At 50.6% G+C, this 20,110-nt stretch overlaps 1 protein-coding gene across 1 annotated transcript in view; it reads right to left on the bottom strand.

The window, feature by feature from the left end:
• Window positions 1-19,591, bottom strand: part of TGM1 (transglutaminase 1) — a 30,291-nt gene extending 10,700 nt beyond the window's left edge. The window contains exons 1-5 of the mRNA XM_056863367.1: window positions 19,373-19,591; window positions 18,602-18,793; window positions 8,451-8,702; window positions 2,809-2,927; window positions 1,265-1,372 (exon numbers count right to left, since the gene is read on the bottom strand). Of these exons, the coding sequence (XP_056719345.1) occupies window positions 1,265-1,372; window positions 2,809-2,927; window positions 8,451-8,702; window positions 18,602-18,793; window positions 19,373-19,589 (888 nt within the window). The 5' untranslated portion in view covers window positions 19,590-19,591. The remainder of the gene's footprint in view (window positions 1-1,264; window positions 1,373-2,808; window positions 2,928-8,450; window positions 8,703-18,601; window positions 18,794-19,372) is intronic.
• Window positions 19,592-20,110: the final 519 nt, after the last annotated feature.

Genomic DNA, 20,110 nt, shown 5'->3' with positions numbered 1-20,110 from the left:
GGTGTAGTGGTTAGAGCGTCTAACTTGCATATGGGAGACCCAGGTGCAAATCTCTACTCTGCCACGGAAGCTTGCTAGATGAACTTGGGACTAGTCACAGTCTCTCAGCCTAACCTACATCACAGGGTGGTTGTTGTGAGGATAAAATGGAGGAGAATGAGGTCAGCGGCTTTGGGACCCCGCTGGTGATAAAGGGGAAATCCCCGCTGGGGATAAAGGGGGAGGGATAAATGAAGTAAGTAAATAAATCTCAGCAAACTCATGAAACATAACCTCCCTGTGTGAATGGGAGGAGCATCAAGTCAGGACCTGGTTTGAGAAAGGGGCAATAAACATGAGCATGCATCTCTGAATGTGTGCAAAGTATTGACTAGGACTTCAGGCAGAAAGATGCAGCTTCCAGGCAATTCTGAGTTTGGGGACTTCTCGCTGTATAAGTGAAGCCACTGGTAGAAGCACGTTTACCAGCAGCTCTGGGTATGTGTTCACTGAACTTGTGAATGGTCCCCACTTTGGTTTGCAAAATGAAGGTGGAGGGTGAAAGAAAGAAAAAGCTGAACCCCAGGAATCAAAGGACCGGAAAAAACCCCAGGATGAGGCAGGCCACAGAGGTAAAGGAAGAGAATAAGAGATTTGGAAACTGATGATTCAGGAGCAGCCTCCAGTCTTATCAGGGAGGGGCTGTGGCTCAGTGGCAGAGCATCTGTTTTGCATGCAGAAGGTCCCAGGTTCAATCTCCAGCATCTCCTATTGATAGGATGAGGTAGGAGGCGATGTAGAATCATGGAACCATAGACTTGGGACCAGCAGGGTCATCTAGTCCAACCCCCTGCACAATGCAGGACATTCACAACTACCTCCCCCACACACCCACAGTGGCCCCTACTCCATGCCCAGAGGATGACCCCTACTCCATGCCCAGAAGATGTGAAAGACCTCTGCCTGAGACCCTGGACAGCGGCTGCCAGTTTGAGTGGATAATATTGATAGGGTTGCCAGGTCTCTCTTTGCCACCAGCGGGAGGTTTTTGGGGCAGAGCCTGAGGAGGGCGGGGTTTGGGGAGGGACTTCAATGCCATTGAGTCCAATTGCCAAAGCGGCCATTTTCTCCAGGTGAACTGGTTATCAGCTGGAGATCAGTTGTAATAGTGGGAGATTGCCAGCTAGTACCCGGAGGTTGGCAACCCTAAGCAGAGGTGTTGTAGACGATAGAGTGTCAGGGGGAAGGCTGGGGGTGGGGAGGTGTTCCCCAGCAGGCATCTCACCATGGCCGAGACAACGCGGGAGACCATGATGGGGTCTCCACGGCTTGCATGAGGCATCCCTCGCCGGTCCAGCATATAGATACAGGCATCCAGCACGCCCTTGTCGAACTGTGGGGAGAAGAGAAAGGAGATTATTGGGTGGGGGCACCAATTCATTCTCATCCATATGTACTCCTGCTCCCCCCTGCAGGCAATGGGGAACCTTAGCTATACTGACTGGGCCCTTGACCTGGATGGCCCAGGCCAGCCCAGTCTCATCAGATCTCAGAAGCTAAGTAGGGTTGGCCCTGGTCAGTATTTGGATGGGAGATAGGGCCGGATTTAGGTTTGATGAGGCCCTAAGCTTTTGAAGGTAATGGGGCCCTTTATATGTCCAGCTGTCCTTTGTCAACAACAAATTGTTGCTGTTTTTCGTGTTGAATATATGCTATATGGTAATTTATGGACCTAATAGGTATCTAAAGCCATTTGCACATAACAAAATATGAGCAAATTAGCGATATCTTAGGGAGCAGGCTAGCAGGTGGGGAGCATTACTTACATCATAGGAGCCTACACAACACAAAACACTGTTGCTGTATGTAGGTTTTATTTTAATTGTTTTTTATCTTATATTTTGGAAATGTATATCCAGGTTTTTTTCCTTTAAATTTTTTTTGGGGGGCCCAAGAGAGTGGGCCCCTAAGCTATAGCTTGTTTAGCTTATACATAAATCCGGCACTGATGGGAGACCACCAAGGAAATCCAGGGTCGCTACGCAGAGGCAGGCAATGGAAAACCACCTCTGTTAGTCTCTTGCCTTGAAAGGAGCTGTCATAAATTGGCTGCAATGTGACAGCCAACCTCCCCACTGCCAAACCCGACTTAAGCTCAGTCAGTACCTGGGCAGCAAAATGTCAATAAACCCCCGGAATTACTTTCTCAGCTCCTGCAGAAATGAATGATCAGGGTTCCTGCCATGGCTGCTGCTCTTTTAACTGCAGCAACAACAGCTCCACCCAGGGGCAGATACAGGAACAACCCCACAATGCACTCCAAGTGACTTTGGTGTGGCTCAATGACTTCTGCTCGTTGCTACTTTGAAAGAAGCTGGGAGCGGGGAGAACAGAGGAATTCAGACATGGCTCAGAAGAGGGAGGGACATGCCATTTGTGGGCCGGGATGAAGGCCTTGGCAAGCAGGGTTATGTGGATGGGAAGCACGAGGAGACCTGGTTGACTGGAATGGGGGGCTAACCAAGTGTAATTCTGTCATGAGCCCCCACCCCATCAGTCGCCACTCATGCACCTTAATCTAGCTCTGCTGAACAGGGTTGCTAGCTCCTGGTTGGGAAATTCCTGGAGAGTTGGGGGTGGAGGCTGGGGGGGCGGGGTTTAGGAATGGGGGGGACTCAGCAGGATATAATGCCATTCAGTCTGCTCTCCAAAGCATCCATTTTCTTCAGAGGAATTGGTCTCTGTCGTCTGGAGATCAATTTCTGGGAGATCTCCAGGTCCCACCTGGAGGCTGTCCACCCTACTGCTGAAAGGTCCAGAAGGGCCTACCTGCCCATAATTCCACGTCCGCTCCCCAATCTGCGACTCGGTCCCATAGTAGATGCGCCCTGATTCGTTCAGCACGTACTCCCCCAGCGTGCTGGTCTGCGGCATGTAAACGGGGTCATCTGAACAGCAGAGAAAGAGCAGAGAGGATGAGTTTCTGCAGGCCCTGAATATTAGAATAGAATCATTGAGTTGGAAGGGACCACCAGGGTCATCTAGTCCAACCCCCTGCACACTGCAGGAAATCCACAACTACCTCCCCCCCACACACCCCCAGTGACCCCCTATTCCATGCCCAGAAGATGACCAAGGTGCCCTCCCTCTCATGATCTGCCTAAGGTCATAGAATCAGCATTGCTGACTGATGGCCATCTAGCCTCTGCTTAAAAACCTCTAGGCAAGGAGAGCCCACCACCTCCCGAGGAAGCCTGTTCCACTGAGGAACCGCTGTAACAGTTAGAAAATTCTTTCTAATGTCTAGATGGAAACTTTTTTTTATTTAATTTCAACCCGTTGGTTCTGGTCCGACCTTCTGGGGCAAACAGAAAACAGAAATCCTCTCTAGGACAGCCCTGAAAGTACATGAAGATGGTTATCATACCACCTCTCAGTCTTCTCCTCTTCAGGCTAAACATACCCAGCTCCTTCAACCTTTCCTCATAGGACTTGGTCTCCAGACCCCCTCACCATCTTCATTGCCCTCCTCTGGACACGTTCCAGCTTGTCTACAGCCTTCTTAAACTGTAGTGCTCAAAACTGAACACAATATTCTAGGGCAAAGTACTGAACTGAACACAATACTCTATTCTGCAGCTTCAAAACAGAAAGCACGTTTTCAACCAGGGAAAGGGTGGAGAGGGAGACAACAAGAGATCTGCCAGTGGACAAGTCACTAGTCCAAGGGCGTCTTCCCTGGGAAGAAGACTCAGTGCTTTTAATTGATTGCTAGCAAGCAGACGTTGGGCAGACTCAGCCTCCACTCCTCGATGACATCTAAGATTTCTCATTTTTTTACATTCATACTCTTCCTCCAAGGAGCTGAGGCCCACTCAACCTTGACAATGATCTTGTGGGGTGGGGTAGTTTCGGGGGGGGGGAGAGAGAGACACACACACACACAGACAGACAGACAGACAGACAGACTGGCGCAAGTCATTTAGTAAGTTTTATGGCTCAGTGATGGTTTGAACCTGGGTGTCTCTGTTCTAAGTCCAGCCCTCTCCACTATATTGCACTGGCTCAAAACACCTTTATGCCAGAAAAAAAGTCACCTTTAGCATTTCTGCTCATCAATCAGGTGTTACAAACACAGGAACCAAGCCGGAAACAAAAAGAGGAAACCCTTTGCAAAGCAAGTGCATGAGAAATGATGAAAATGACAGAATTAAAAACGTCATGGAGCAGAGGGGACTTCAGCAGGGTGTGATGCCACAGAGTTCACTCTCCAAAGCAGCCCTTTTCTCCTGGGAAACTGATCTCTGTGGTCTGGAGACAGGGTTGCCAGGTCCCTCTTCTCCACTGACAGGTGGTTTTTGGGTCAGAGCCTGAGGAAGGCGGGGTTTGGGGAGGGGAGGGTCTTCAATGCCGTAGTGTCCAATTGCCAAAGCAGTCATTTTCTCCAGGTGAACTGATCTCTGTTGGCTGGAGATCAGTTGTATTAGCAGGAGATCTCCAGCTAATACCTCGAGGTTGGCAACCCTATCTGGAGATTAGTTGTAATTCCAGGAGAACTCCAGGTCCCATCTGGAGGCCACCAACCCTACTAGTTACGGCTGTTGTGAATGCTGATTTTCTCTACCGAGACTTTGTCTTTAAATGCCATGGACCAGAGCTCTGGTAGTTTGGGGACATTCTGCTCCAGGGTTGACGTTTCTCCCCTGTCTTTCCACTCATCTTTAAAGGGAGGCTAATCTTTCATACTAGTATTTTTATAAGAGCCCCATGGCGCAGAGTTGTAAGCTGCAGTACTGCAGTCCAAGCTCTGCTCACGACCTGAGTTCGATCCCGACTGAAGTCGGTTTCAGGTCGCCGGCTCAAGGTCGACTCAGCCTTCCATCCTTCCGAGGTCGGTGAAATGAGTACCCAGCTTGCTGGGGGGTAAAGGGAAGACGACTGGGGAAGGCACTGGCAAACCACCCCGTAAACAGAGTCTGCCTAGGAAACGTCGGGATGTGACATCACCCCATGGGTCAGGAATGCCCCGGTGCTTGCACAGGGGACCTTTACCTTTAATCTTTCATGCTTCTGCTGAAGTGGCCGTGAGCCCAGAAAAGCTTCGGCATACTCTTCAAAATTCCCATCCTTTTCTACCTCAACATTCACAAAGAGCCCTTGACATTCCTGCAGACAGCGTGTTTGTTCTCTTTTGCACAGCACTCCCAGACCGCCTGTTTGCCTTTTCCTGCACTGTGCGCCAGGGGAGCCTGTTTACTTTGGTTCCTTACCCAACACGTTTGGGTGGGAGATAAAACATTCCACTTCCCCACCCTGGGTCCAGCCTTTTCCTGTCCCTCGGAGGTCAGGGAGAGAACAGGGATGGGGTTGTGGGACCGAGATAAGACACGGCGGGTGGGGGTCTCGGTGCCTGGAACACCCAACCCCGGCCTACTGATCTCCTTCCAGCAGTTACAGAGTTGGGAAAACTTCACCCCACCACTCGAGTTTCCAACCTCCAGGTAGGGCCTGGAGATCTCCTGGAATTACAACTGATCTCCAGGTTACAAAGATCAGTGCTCTCTAGAGGAAATGGCTGCTTTGGCGAGAGGGCTCTGTGCCTTGATACCCCACTGAGGCCCTTCCCCTCCACAGGCTCCACCCCCATTTCTCCAGGGATTTCCCAATCAGGAGTTGGCGACCCTACCCACCACGCACCAAAAGCACGCACTGGAGTAGAATCATAGACTGAGAGTTGGAAGGAGCCATACAGGCCATCTGGTCCAACACCCTGCTTAATGCAGGATCAGCCTAGAGCATCCCTGACAGGTGCTTGTCCAGCCTCTGCTTGAAGACTGCCAGGGAGGGGGAGCTCACCACCTCCCTAGGTAGCCGATTCCACTGCCGAACAACTCTTACTGTAAAAAAACTGTACCTTTCCGCCTGCAATTTAAACCCATTTTTGCGAGTCCTCTCCTCTGCTGCCAACAGGAACAGCTCCCTGCCCTCCTCTAAGGAGCAGCCCTTCAAATACTTAAGAGAGCAATCATGGCCCCCCTCAACCTCCTCTTCTCCAGACTAAACATTCCCAACTCCCTCAGCCTTTCCTCCTAGGGCTCCGTCTCCAGTAGCTGCCAGCCTCCATCTTATCCAGTGGTGATTTGCAGCTTCTGGTGTGGGGAGACAAGTCTACAGTCTCTAGGGAATACCGGCCAATGTAGAATAATTTTCTTTCAGAGGTTTTTCCAAGCTGACCTCAGGGGAAGATTGGGGGTGTTCAAACAGCCCCAGAGCGACCCATAACAAGCAGCCCCTGCAGTGCGGGCACCGACAGGGCTGCGGAGTCCGTTCGGCCCGGACTTGTGCCGCATCAAGAATGCCAGCAGGTGTCGGCTTGCCCAGAACTGCAGGCGCTGCTGGGTTTGACTGGCTCCTGGCCACCGCTGGCCCTCCCTGCTGGGGACATTCCCAGCAAGTGAAAGGTCTAGTCCAGGGGCCCCCAATCTTTTTGAGCCTGCAGGTACATTTGGAGTTCTGACATGGCACGGTGGGCGCAGCAACAAAATTGTTCTCACAAAACAGCTGCTGCGGGGGGGTCAAAGCCTGTCACAAAATGATGGCCACAGCTTCACTTCAGTAATACAGTGAAGATCCTTGTGCTGCGGTGGCAGCAGCTGCCAACGCAAAATTTTAAAAAAATCTGCACAGCCAATCAAATCTCCAATAGTCAATCAAAAGCCTTGCTGGGCAAAAACTCTACCTGGCCCTGCCCACTTCCTAAAAACAGTTGGTGGGCACCAGAAAAGGTGTCAGCGGGTGACATGGCTCTCGTAGGGTTGCCAGCCTCCAGGTCTCCCGCTGTTACAACTGATCTCCAGCCGATAGAGATCAGTTCCCCTGGAGAAAATGGCTGCTTTGGCAATTAGACTCTATGGCACTGAAGTCCCTCCCCTCCCCAAACCTCACCCTCTTTAGGCTCCTCCCCCCAAACCTCTGGCTGGTGGTGAAGAGGGACCTGGCAACCCTAGGCACTAGGGTTGCCAGCTCCAGGTTGAGAAATACCTGGAGTTTTTTGGGCAGAGCCTGGAAAGGGCAGGGTTTGGGGAAGGACTTTAATGCCATAGAGTCCAATGGCCAAAGTGGCCATTTTCTCCAGGTGAACTGATCTCTGTCAGCTGTAGATCAGATGTAATAGCAGGAGCTAGTACCTGGAGGTTGGCAACTCTACATGGCACCCACAGGCACCACATTGGGGACCCCGGGTCTAGTCTGTCCCTAGCTAACCTCCAGCTCTGACGTAACATCCTGATTACTTTTTGATTACGCCGCATCTAATCTCAGGCGTATGAGAATTCTGTGGGATCCTAAACAGGACAGGGGCTGGAGAAACTCCGGTTAGTCTCTTTCCACAGGCTGCCGACTGTTTCCTTTTAAAAAAATCTTTAAGATACGGCCCAGCCAAAGCAAAGCATCCCCATTATCAACCAAAGAGTCTGGCACATGTCAAACTCTTTCCTGTTGATCTGGGCCGGATTTTCGAGCGTTTCGCTTTGGCTGCCCTGTTTAATGCAAAGAAATACAAAAAAAGCTAATTAATGCCATCTGATCCTGACAGCAAGCTCCAACCAATTCACATCTGCTGCGGTTTTGTTTATGAGACATTACAGGCGATAACCAGAAAGGGCAAGTCAGAACGTTCCCTGCCTATTACGAGAGCAGCTTGCAGAACTGGAATCAGTTGGGGAAATTAAGAACGGAAGGCAGGCGGGAAGGTGACTGGATGCACTTTGGGGGTATTCAGCAGACAGGGAATTCACTGTGTGCATGCTCAGGAACACTCTTGTCTTTGCATCCTCGTATCATCAGGTTCGTACCCCGGCATTCAAGACAAGGTTGCCAACTAGGGTTGCCAACCTTCAGGTAGTAGCTGCAGATCTCCTGATGTTACAACTGATCTCCAGCCAACAGAGATCAGTTCACCTGGAGAAAATGGATACTTTGGCAATTGGAGTCTATGGCATTTAAGTCCCTCCCCTTCCCAAACCCCGCCCTCCTCAGGCTCCACCCCAAAAACCTCCCACCGGTGGCGAAGAGGGACCTGGCAACCCTATTGCCAACTCCGGGTTTGGAAATTCCTGGAGATCTGGAGGTGGAGCCTGGGGAGGGCAGGGCGGACGTGGGCAGGGAATAATGCCATAGAGTCCACCCTCCAAAGCAGCCCTTTTCTCCAAAGGAACTGCTCTCTGTCATTTGGAGATCAGTTGCAATTCTGGGAGATCTCGAGGCCACACCTGGAGGTTGGATACCCTAATTCAAAGGAAGCCTTGCTTTGAGCCTTGATACTGCAGAGAGATTTTTGCAAGAATGATCGTTTCGAGGAGGGATCACCACTGCTAGTAAATACGCACAGCCCGCTGAAATTTCTTGGGAAGAGGGTTTGCATGCATGCATGGGTTTCTTAGCAATGTTCGGTTCCCCATCAGAATACTTACCAGGACACCAAGGGTTGAAGAGGACGTAAACGTCATAGCGGGGGTCGAAGGGCGCTGGGTATTCTCCTGCCTTGCTTCGGGTCTTGACGCTGAACTGGTATTTGCCAATCAGGGCGTTGGGCGAAGTGGTGACCCGGAGGGCCATGGTCTTCCCACTTGACTCAAGCAACTCCGCTCCCCAACTCCTGTCTGACAGTCGGGTGCCCACCGGGACCAGGACGTGCGTTCCCTTGGAGGTCTGTGGGTTGGGCCCTGTTGGAGAGATGTGAGAAATCAGGAGAGGGTCTGAGACAAGAAGCGGCAGCGTCGCTGAGAGATAAGCTGCTCCCTCCACCCACCCACCCCGGGTCTATCTGTAGACATGCATAAATCCCATCTGGTGTTGGCTTCCCTTACACTAGGGTTCTCTTCTCATATTCCAACGTGACCTTCTGATCAGTTGGGAGCGCCATAAAGCCCTTCCAGGTCAGGTCAACCTATGAAACATTCTTTAGCACCAGTGGCGGCCCAATTAATGGTTGGAAGAGTTGCTATGTCTGGTGTGCAAAGGAACCCAGAAGACCACCCAGCAGGGAGTGGGCAAGTGGTCAGCTAGTTAGGGCTGTAAGGTTAGAGACCTTTCCAACCTTTTTTCACACCTCTTGTCTGTCCTTAGACCAATATTCTTAGGGGACAATTTCCTCCTCCTTCTCGGAAGTCATTCTACCCTCTCTCTCTCCTTAGCGCGATAGACAGCTAGATGCTCTGTCTCTCAGCTTTCCTATCCTAAAATGTAGTTCCCTCAATAAAGGCAACTTTATCTTTAATCAGTGAGTCTGACCCTTCTCTGTGTACTTAGCATTCGCTGTCAACATTAATGAGCCAGGACAGGGGATGATGATGAAGAAGAGTTGGTTTTTACCTCTTCCACTTAAGGCAGAATCAAACCAGCTTACAATCGCCCTCCCTTCCCCTCCCCGCAACAGACACCCTGTGAGGTAGGTGAGGCTGAGAGAACTGTGACTAGCCCAAGGTCACCCAGCTGCCTTCATATGGAGTAGTGGGGAAACAAATCCAGTTCACCAGATTAGCCTCCGCCGCTCATGTGGAGGAGGAGTGGGGAATCAAACCCGGTTCTCCAGATGAGAGTCCACCGCTCCAAACCACAGCTCTTAGCCACTACACCACACTGCCCATGGGGGCCATGGTGCCCACCAATACCTTTCTTGGTGCTCACCAACCTGAGAAACATTCTCAGTCTTTTGCAGCTCCTGACTCTTGTCCTCTTGTCCTCCTGACTCTTGTCCTCCTGAACTCCCCATCCTCTCAGAATTCAATCAGGTTCCACTCACTTGGCCTGTGGAATGTGCCTCGCCCTTACGTTGGGCTTGGCATGCCCCCCTCTGATCCTACCAGGCAGCCACCCCACAGATCCCAGCACCAGGGATTTCAGCCTGTCGGCTGGGCACCTGGGGAATCCACTTCACAATGCCCCATCTAGCCCAGCTCCCCTATTTTGCCCCAGTGATCTGGATGTTGCCTGGATTCTGATCAGAACATCTGGATTGTTAGCTGGCTCAGATTTCAAGCTTTCTGTTTGTTTGTTTGAACCAAGTATATTTCTAGCCCTGGCGGATGCAGAAATATGTGGCCAAATGCCACTGAGAGCCTGCTCCTGCCTTCGGTTGTTCTAGCCCAGAGTTTCTCAAACTTTTTGAGTCACGGAGCACTTTTCAGGAGAGAAATTAGAAGAAGAAGAGTTGGTTTTTATATGCCGACTTTGTCTACCTCTTAAGGGAGACTCAAACCGGCTGATAATCACCTTCCCTTCCCCTACCCACAACAGACACCCTGTGAGGCAGGTGGGGCTGAGAGAGCTCTAACAGAGCTGTAACTTGCCCAAGGTCACCCAGCTGGCCTCATGTGGAGGAGTGGGGGATCAAATCTGGTTCTCCAGTTCAGAGTCCACTGCTCCAAACCACCGCTCTGAACCACTGCACCACGCTAGCTAGTCATGGAGCACTAATTTTCACCGAGCACCTATATACTAAACCGAATGTCAGTAGTATTTTTCTTTCCAATCTCGTCACGGAACACTACGAGATGTTTCGCGGAGCACCAAGTGCTCCGTGGAGCACCGTTTGGGAACCTCTGCCCTAGCCAATGAGGGAAGCTACTGCTTTGACAGCCACGTCCTCTCAGACCTGGGGAAATCCTGGCAGGGAACAAAACCCCAGCTCAAAAGATGCTTCCTGATATGAGCCTTTCCCCAACTTTCTGAGGTCATTGCCAAGGCACGTATGCAAGGCTGCAATTAACCATTTGCATAATTAGCAAATTTGATTTGCATAAGGCGCAAAATTAGGCCGCCCAGATTTGGGAAAGAGGAATGCGCATCCCGCAAAAGGCCCTGCTCTATTCACACAGGTCCTTCCTGCCTCTCCACCTTAAGGCTGTTTCTGTCCTGCCACGCTCTGTCTGTCAAGGATCGAGCTCATACTTGGCATCAGTAGTCACGCGGCTGTCATGGCATAGGTGAGCCCTATAAAGCAGAGGGTTCCTGAAAGCAGAGCTAACGCCAGCCCTCAGAGGAACAGCCACCCAAGGCTCTCCTGCTTACTTCTGCCTCAGGCAGATGGTGGTTGGGGAGAGGGGGGTGCCATACTCTTGCTTTTTAAAGTAAGGAACAAAATCCCATTAAGTAAGGAACATCCCAGGAAGAAATGAGGAGGGCCAACGTTATCAAATGGAAAAACTCCACATTAGCACCAGGTCTGACAAGATTATTTACCTGAGTGGTTTTTAACCTTTTAACTGCAACAGGTAGTCAGCCAATGCACAGAGGTTTCCCCAGAAAATGCCTTATACTGAACCAGACTCTTGAGAGCCAGCGTGGTGTAGTGGTTAAGAGCAGTGGTTTGGAGCAGTGGACTTTGATCTGGAGAACCGGGGTTTGATTCCCCCACTCCTCCACATGAGCGGCGGAGACTAATCTGGTGAACGGGATTTGTTTCCCCACTCCTCCACATGAAGGCAGCTGGGTGACCTTGGGCTAGTTACAGCTCTCTTAGAGCTCTCTCAGCCCCACCTACCTACCAGGGTGTCTGCTGTGGGGAGGGGAAGGAAAGGCGATTGTAAGCCGGTTTGATTCTCCCTTAAGTGGTAGAGAAAGTCGGCATATAAAAACCAACTCCTCCTTCTTCCATCAAAATCAGAATTATCTTCACAGATTGACAGTAGCCCTGGTTGAGATCTTTCACACTCCTATTACATGATCTTTTTAACTGGAGATACCAGGGATAGAACCTGGAACCTTCTGCATGCTAAGCAGGCGCTCTGCCTCTGAGCCACACCCGGGGTCTCAGGCAGGGGTCTTTCACACCACCTACTGCCAGATACTTTGACCTGGAGATGCTGACGGGGATTGAACCTGCAACCTTCTGCAAGCTAAGCAGAGGCACTTCCACTGAGCCACGGCCTCTCCCCAGTGCCTAAGCATTATACGTCAAGGGGAACAGGAATGTAGGATGTCAAAACACAGGCTGCTTTCCCGCTGCCTGTCACAGGCCCTCTCCCATTTCATGCCTCCTAGAGATCGGCACAAACAGCTGGGAGAGGCTGAGGGCCGGGCAGAATCTCCTGCCCAACCAGCCTCCCGTTTGTTGATGTTGCTTCTTCAAGAAAGGCACGCTTTGAAGTGCGGCCTGAAGCCGTCAAGGAGGCAGCTGGGGTTTCATCTCACTTTGCTCTGGAGGTCAGGAGGAGCAGCCAGGGCGGGACGTGGAGCCCTGCCTGTGGGGAGCTTGCTTGAGTCTCTGGTGGGCTCGTGTTTTGATAGGGCAGACCCACATCATTCTGCTGAGACAGTTCAGACCACGAGAGAACGCTGATGTCGCATTCATGAGGGATCAGTTCCCCTGGAGCAAATGGCAGCATCCAAGGGCAAACTCTATGAATATAGACCATAGAGTCTAAGAGAAACTGAAGTCATAGAATCAGAGTTGGAAGGGACCACCAGGGTCATCTAGTCCAACCCCCTGCACAATGCAGGACATTCACAACTAACTCCCCCCCACGCCCCCAGTGACCCCTACTCCATGCCCAGAAGATGGCCAAGGTGCCCTCCCTCTCATGAACTGCCTCTCATGAACTGCCTAAGGTCATAGAATCAGCAGGTACTGAGCACAAATCTCTAGGAATTTTCCAAGTCAGAGTTGGCAACCCTACTGCCTGCGCATCAGCCCTTTAACTCAGAACTCAGAAGAAGAAGAGTTGGTTTTTATATGCCGACTTTCTCTACCACTTAAGGGAGAATCAAACTGGCTTACAATCACCTTCCCCTCCCCACAACAGACACCCTGTGAGGTAGGTGGGGATGAGAGAGTGTAACTAGCCCAAGGTCACCCAGCTGGCTTCATGTGTAGGGGTGGGGAAACCCACCCTTTAACTGGAGATGCCGGGGATTGAACCTAGGACTTTCTGCATGCCAAGCAGATTCCGAGATATGCTGAGATAGAGCTAGCCTGGGCCATCCAAGTATCATAACTATACGTACCATAACTTTAACTAAATAAATAAAGTTGCCTTGTCCAGGGTTCTGTTTTTGTGTCCTAATTTTTCACTTGTGGTTTGGGTGGGGGCTTTGATGATAATGTTGTATATTTGGGGTGGGGGAGTAGTGGATCAAGAATTAAAGGACACGGAGATAGTGCTGGTGGAAATTGCTGTCAAGTCGCAGCCAGCTTATGACAACCCTGTAGGGTTTTCAAGGCAAGAGACGTACAGAGGTGGTTTGCCATTGCCTGCCTCTGCGTAGAGACTTCCTTGGTGGTCTCCCATCCATGAACTAACCTGGGCTGACCCTGTTTAAGCTTCTGAGATCCAACAAGATTGGACTAGCCTGGACCAGCCAAATTGGGTGCTTAGACCGACGCACAGTCGGGCAGTTCTGCCGTGAAGGAAAATAGCAGACACGATACATGTTCCAGGCTCGGTAAAGCATATGGGATGTCAAGGCGCTGCGTCAGCACTTTTGGAAAAGAACCCTTAAGTCAGGGAGAACTATCGAAGGATGGAAGCCCCACGCCCACCTGCTGGCAGGCAGCACTGCTGACTCTGGGAGATGGAGCATCCTGCGAAGGGAAATTGGGGCTCAGGATTTGTTCCCATCCCGGCCGCCTTGAGCAGTAGGTTAGGGCAAGAAGGGAAGGGGCCAAACCTGTTCTCCCGTGGGGTGTGGCCCCACGTCTTCCTCTCACCTCCTTTCTGCTCCCTCCCACACCACATGTTCCAGCTGGTGTGAGATTCTGACACTGTGTCATCAGCATCGTCTCCTGACACCTCCCTGCCCCCCCCCTTGAGGTTTGCGTCATCTTGTTTCTGGCAGGATCCACTGCCTTTAGCAGCTAGGAAGCAGGCAGGGACCCGGCAAAGGTATCCCCCAGAAGGGAAAGAGGGAGAAGACTGCACCTACTGAATACCTGCCTGCCTGCCACCTCTCAACAAGAAGGAATATATGAAGCATATTTATAGCAATACGTGGGTGGGTTGATCTAGTGAGTGTGGGAAATCTGTCACTACCGTGTCACCACTGGGGCTCAGCCTCGGGTTGCCAACTCCAGGCTGGGAAATTCCTGGAGATGAGGGGGTGGAACCTTGGAGAGGGCAGGGTTTGGGGAGGGGAGTTATAATGCCATAGGTATAATGCCATAGGGTCCTCCAGGCCCTACCTGGAGTCTGGGAAACCTAGCTCAGCTCCAACTTGGAATGAGCCCCCTGGAAGCTTCTTGGTTAATCCCAGATATCGGGGGGGGGGGGGGCTGTGGGTATTTGTAAGCAAGGAGACTACACGCACTGCAACTGAGTGCATGACAGAAAAGCAATATGTAAATATTTCAAATGAATCATAGAGTTGGAAGATACCACCAGGGTCATCTAGTCTAACCCCCTGCACAATGCAGGGAATTCACAACTACCTCCCCCACATACCCCCAGTGACCCCTACTCCATCCCCAGAAGATGGCCAAGATGCCCTCCTCTCAAGAACTGCCTAAGGTCATAGAATCAGCACTGCTGACAGATGGCCATCTAGCCTCTGCTTAAAAACCTCCAGGGAAGGAGAGCTCACCACCTCCCGAGGAAGCCCGTTCCACTGAGGGACCGCTCTGTCAGAAAATTCTTCCTAATGTCTAGAAGGAAACTCTTTGGATCTAATTTCAACCCGTTGGTTCTGGTCCGACCTTCTGGGGCAACAGAAAACAACTCGGCACCATCCACTATATGACAGCCCTTCAAGTACTTGAAGATGGTTATATCCCCTCTCAGTCTTCTCCTCTTCAGGCTAAACACACCCAACTCCTTCAACCTTTCCTCATAGGACCCCTCACTATCTTTGTTACCATCATTGTTGAATAAAACAAACTCGATCTCCAGACATTAACCTATTGATTGTTCAAATCAATCTGTGGTTACTGGCAAAGAATGAAGGGTTTTGGCCTGAACATCCCTAGCTTAGCGATTCAAGCTAAAAGCTAGGGCTGATAATACAAAGTCACAGGACACCCCTGAAGTCTCCCACCGTCCTATAATAAGCTCCCCTGCTATGATTACAGGATAATCTCTTTTATGGATTGTTTGTCTGGGCGGAAATCAGAACAGACAGGCAATTATGCAGCCAATTGCTCAATCCCAGGAGGAATTAATTTGGAGAAAAGAGCAGCGTGACCCCAGTTCATAAAAAGCATGTAAGTTCCCAGGCACAAGGCCACAAGAACCCTTTTGATGGACTGGAGCAAAGGGCCATAGGGTTGCCAACTCTGGGTGGGGAAATTCCTGAAGATTTGGGGGATAGAGCCTGGGGAGGAAACGTTTTGGAGAGGGGAAGGAGCTCAGCAGGATATAGTGCCATCAAGTCCACCCTCCAAAGCAGCTGTTTTCTCTGGGGGAAATGATCTCTGGTGTCTGGAGATGAGTTATAATTCCAGGAGATCTCCAGGCCCCATCTGGAGGTTGGCAACACAACCAAGGGTGATGATTCAGCCCTGTGCTATTCTTTCATCAGGGGCCAGCCATTCGTTTCTGGAAAGCTGTGGAGCACAGCGCAGCTTCCCCTATTCCCCAGTTTCCCTTTGATGCTCAGACTTCAAACTAATGTAATAAATTACCCAACTAAAGGCATCCCACCCGGTGATTAATATCTAGGAAGTGATAATGGTGGGGGGCCCATCTGACTGGGAGAACTCTATTCAAGACTCAGGCACAATGGAAGGAAAGGCTTGTATTTCTGTATGTTTGGTTATTTCTGAATGACTGGATTTATTGAATTTGTCGTGCTCATGACCTGTTGGTCTGCGAGCATAAATAACAAAAATAAAGAGAAGGAAAAGGAGGAGGCCAGGTGCCTTCTCCTTCCCGCCAAAGGCCTCAGCTAGGTTTGTGCGAACAAATGTAGAGATAATGCCGCAGAGAGATGATGAAGAAGAAAAAGTAGAGTTGGTTTTTATATGCCGACTTTCTCTGCCACTTAAGGAAGAATCAAACTGGCTCACAATCACCTTCCCTTCCCCACAACAGACACCCTGTGAGGTAGGTGGGGCTGAGAGAGCTCTAAGAGAACTGTGACTAGCCCAAGGTCACCCAGCTGGCTTCATGTGGAGGAGCGGGGAAACCGACCCGGTGCTCCAGACTAGCATCCGCCACTCATGAGAAGGAGTGGGGAATCGAACCCAGATCTCCAGTTTAGAGTCCACTGCTCCAAACCACCGCTCTTAACCACTACACCATGCTGGCTCTCTGTGCTTCTCCAACCCACGTCCCTCCTCTAAAGTTTCCCCCTCGCCAGGGTGGGGAAGGGGCCCCTTCGTTTTCTGTTCCCTGCTTCCCAAATGCCACATCAGCATCCTGAAGCCGGGTGGCCGTCCCAGGAGGAGGTGGTGTTGGCCTCCTGCCGCAGACGGACCACGTCCGGGTCGCCAACTGGAGAAATTACAGAGCTGCCTTCAGCTAATCAGCGGGTGGGATCGTGTCCCGCAAGGCCTGAGGTGGCGAGGAACAGGAAAAGGGTGGGTGGGCAACTGGCCACGGGCTCAATTAGAGGAGAGGTCCAGTTTGGAACTCTTGGCCGAGGGAACCGCGTCCATTCCAAAGCCTGACCCTGAGCAAATTTAGCAACCACTTCTCAGGGCTGCCGAGCGCTGAATTCCTTTCCCACTTGAAAAGAGGGAGGCTGATAAGAAAGCGTCACGGGCACAGACCAGTTCCACCGGAAAATTAAACGTTCTGTCTCTGAGTAAGGCTTGCCTCCACAGTGCCAACCAATAGGAGACGCTATTCTAGGGCAGAGTCGCCACCCGGTTTTCCACACCTGGCTCCTTTGCCTAAAAAGGCTGTACGACAGGTAGAAATCCAACAGGTTGGCTATTCCCACAGCGGGAGGTGCAGGAGGAAGGCTGGCCAGTGCGATGTCTGCCTGTGTTTCAGTTGTGCAAGCGGGAGAAAAATGGCTAACCTCATCGGGGGCTCTAAATATCTAAAATGAGGAGGAGGGGGGGAATCAAACCTCTGATCCCTTCCTCTCAAGTGTGTGTGGATTGGTTTGCTTTTTCATTGGGGTGGGAGGGAAGGGCACTAGAGCTAAGCCCTAGAACACCAGCTCCATTGTGATTGTGTGTGTGTGTGTGTGTGTGTGTGTGTGTGTTAAGCGTTGTAAATTCACTTCCAACTTATGGTGACCTTATGAATTAATGACCTCCAAAATGTTAGAAAATAAGCATATATATATATATATATATATTATATATATATATATATATCTTTTGTTAACAACAGCATCATTGTCTTACACCAGACATCCATTAAATCCACTTTACTAGTAATTTGTACACAGTAGGCTTGCCAACTCCAGGTTGGAAAATTCCTGGAGATTTGGGGATGGAGCATGTAGAGGGCAGGGCTTGGGGAAGGGAGGGATATCAGTGGTGTATAATTAGGATTGCCAACCTCCAAGTATTAGCTGTAGATCTCCTGCTATTACAACTGATCTCCAGCCAATAGAGATCCGCTCCCCTGGAGAAAATGGCCACTTTGGCAATTTGGCATTGAAGTCCCCCCACCCCAAACCCCGCCTTCCTCAGGCTCCGCCCCCAAAACCTCCTGCCAGTAGCGAAGAGGGACCTGGCAACCCTATGTATAATGCCATAGTCCGGCCTCCAAAGCTGCCATTTTCTCCAAGGAACTGATCTGTGGAGTCTGGAGATCGGTTGAAATTCCAAGAGATCTCCAGGCCCCACCTGGAGGTTGGCAACCCTAGACCACAGCCATCAGTGCCTGATAAGCAGTGCACAACTGGGTTGTTTCCCTCTTACACATGGGTGTGTGTTAAGTGCCATCAAGTAGCTTCCGACTCATGGTGACCCTATGAATCAATGTCCTCCAAAATGTCCTATCTTGGACAGCCTTGCTCAGGTCTTGCAAATTGAGGGCCGTGGCTTCCTTTATTGAGTCAATCCATCTCTTGTTGGGTCTTCCTCTTTTCCTGCTGTCTTACACTTTTCCTAGCATGACTGTCTTTTCCAGTGACTCTTGTCTTCTCATAATGTGGCCAAAATACGATAGCCTCAGTTTAGTCATTTTAGCTTCTAGGGTCAGTTCAGGCTTGATTTGATGTAGAACCCTCTGATTTGTTTTTTTGGCAGTCCACAGTATCCCTAACACTCTCCTCCAACACCACATTTCAAAGGAGTCTACTTTCTTCCTATCAACTTTCTTCAATGTCCAACTTTCACACCCATACATAGTAATAGGGAATACAGTGGCATGAATTAATCTTGGTGGCCAGTGACACATCCTTACGCTCCTCCATGGCTGCCCTTCCCAGTCTCAATCTCTTACACATACCTTAGCGTTAATTGATCCGTACTAGGGTGGCTTGAAGTGCATCACAGAGCTTTTTCTATGAACTGGAGGGGAACTGCTGCTATACTCTGCATTGCCACAAGGAATCCTTTGGTTAAACAATGCACAATTCTAGAGGTGTGGGGGGGTCTAAAATCGTGGGTGTGATGGGTGCGCAGTGGCCCCGTGGTAAATTCAGGGTGTCAAGGGCAGGGGAATCCACCAGCATCCATGCAGCAAAAGGGTAACGCCACATACAAGAAGCTGAACATGCCACTCACCATTGAGGAACTCCAGGCAAACCCGGTGCTCTTCGGGGTCGTAATCCTGCTGGAACTGAATCCTGATATCGAACGGCTGCCCACGGCGGACGATGAGGTGGTCGTATTCGTACTCGTCCGTGTGGTGGCTGGACCGGTTGCTCCCTGACCGGCTGCTCATCATGTCGATGCCGCTGACCACAAGCATGCCCTCTGGACAAAGAAGAAGACCGTCACCCATCTGGGCTGTTCCAATCTCTCTCCTGCGGGTGGGCAGCGTGGGGCTTCTTTCCATGGTGGAAAGGGCCGCATTGGAGGACTAGAGCTGACAGCCAGCTATATAAGAGGCTGCTCAAGCAAACTAGGATTAAGTTTTATTGTAAGTGTTACAACATTCCCTTCCCGGTGGAGGATGCTGCTGGATTTCAAGTTTTTTTTTTTGGAGGGGGGGGGGGAAAGAGGGTTGTAAAATATATAAAAATACTGACTGTAGTAATTTAATCTCTAACAGGATTGATTAAATTGACAAACGTCAGGGATCAGTTTTAAAGTGTCCCATGAAATAGAGTTTCAACATCAAAACGTTTCAAAAACTCTCAAGGTCCAAATTTTGTACACTTAGCAAAGCTGCACAGGAGAGTAGAAGGAGCAAAGCTGCACTGGAGTGTAGAAGGAGAAGCATGGCCACGGTGCATTTGACACTGCTCCGCATCAGTCAGATCCAAATTCCACTCAGTCTCTGCTGTGGCCGTCTGTGCCAGGTAGCTGATGCCCTCCTCGCTGCTCACTTACCACGGATGACAGGATCCGTCCGCCGAGCTCCGGGCATCTCCCCTGGTGCTGGTCCCCAGTCGCCATCGTCCCCCATGCCCGAGCAGCACCCGCAACATCTATAAAACCAATTCCGTTTCTTCCTCCTGGGCACTGGCTCCGGCTGGCTGGCATTTCGCACACGGGCGCTGGCGTTGGCCCACCGGCCCGCATCTCCTCTGGGATCTGGCACTGGCATGGTGTCTGAAAGGAGGAGAAGAGACCATGAGTGCAATGCCACAGCTGGGCATGGGGGCGGAGGGCACAGCCGAATAGGTGTCCAACTCAGCTGTTTAGGATGCTACACCCCAGAGGCAGCTACATCTCAATGGAGACCGATGGTAGTGCGGAAGAGAACCAGGTAGGGTTAGACTATGGGATACTGTGATTTCAAGGGTTTAAAAAGAGTTTCAGAAGGATTAAGAGAAGTGGGTAGTCAGCTAAATAATTACAATTAACTAGTTAGGTTTTCTATTTGACAGTTTAAATTGTTCATATACCTTGGAGGGTTGTTTTATGTAGTTTGCTTTTAGCCACTTGTTTTATTTCTGTTGTATGCCGTTAGACAATAATAACAACAACAACAAGGAACCAATAATAACAACAACAAGGAACCACATAGGGTTGCCCACTTTGGGCTGGGTCATTCCTGCAGATTTGGAGGTGGAGCCTGGAATAGAAGGGGTATGGGGAGGGGAGGGACCTTAGCAGGGTATAATG

The sequence above is a fragment of the Euleptes europaea genome, chromosome 18, assembly GCF_029931775.1.
Source record: "Euleptes europaea isolate rEulEur1 chromosome 18, rEulEur1.hap1, whole genome shotgun sequence".
Taxonomy (NCBI): Eukaryota; Metazoa; Chordata; class Lepidosauria; order Squamata; family Sphaerodactylidae; genus Euleptes; species Euleptes europaea.
This window is presented reverse-complemented; position numbering and strand designations above follow the sequence as displayed.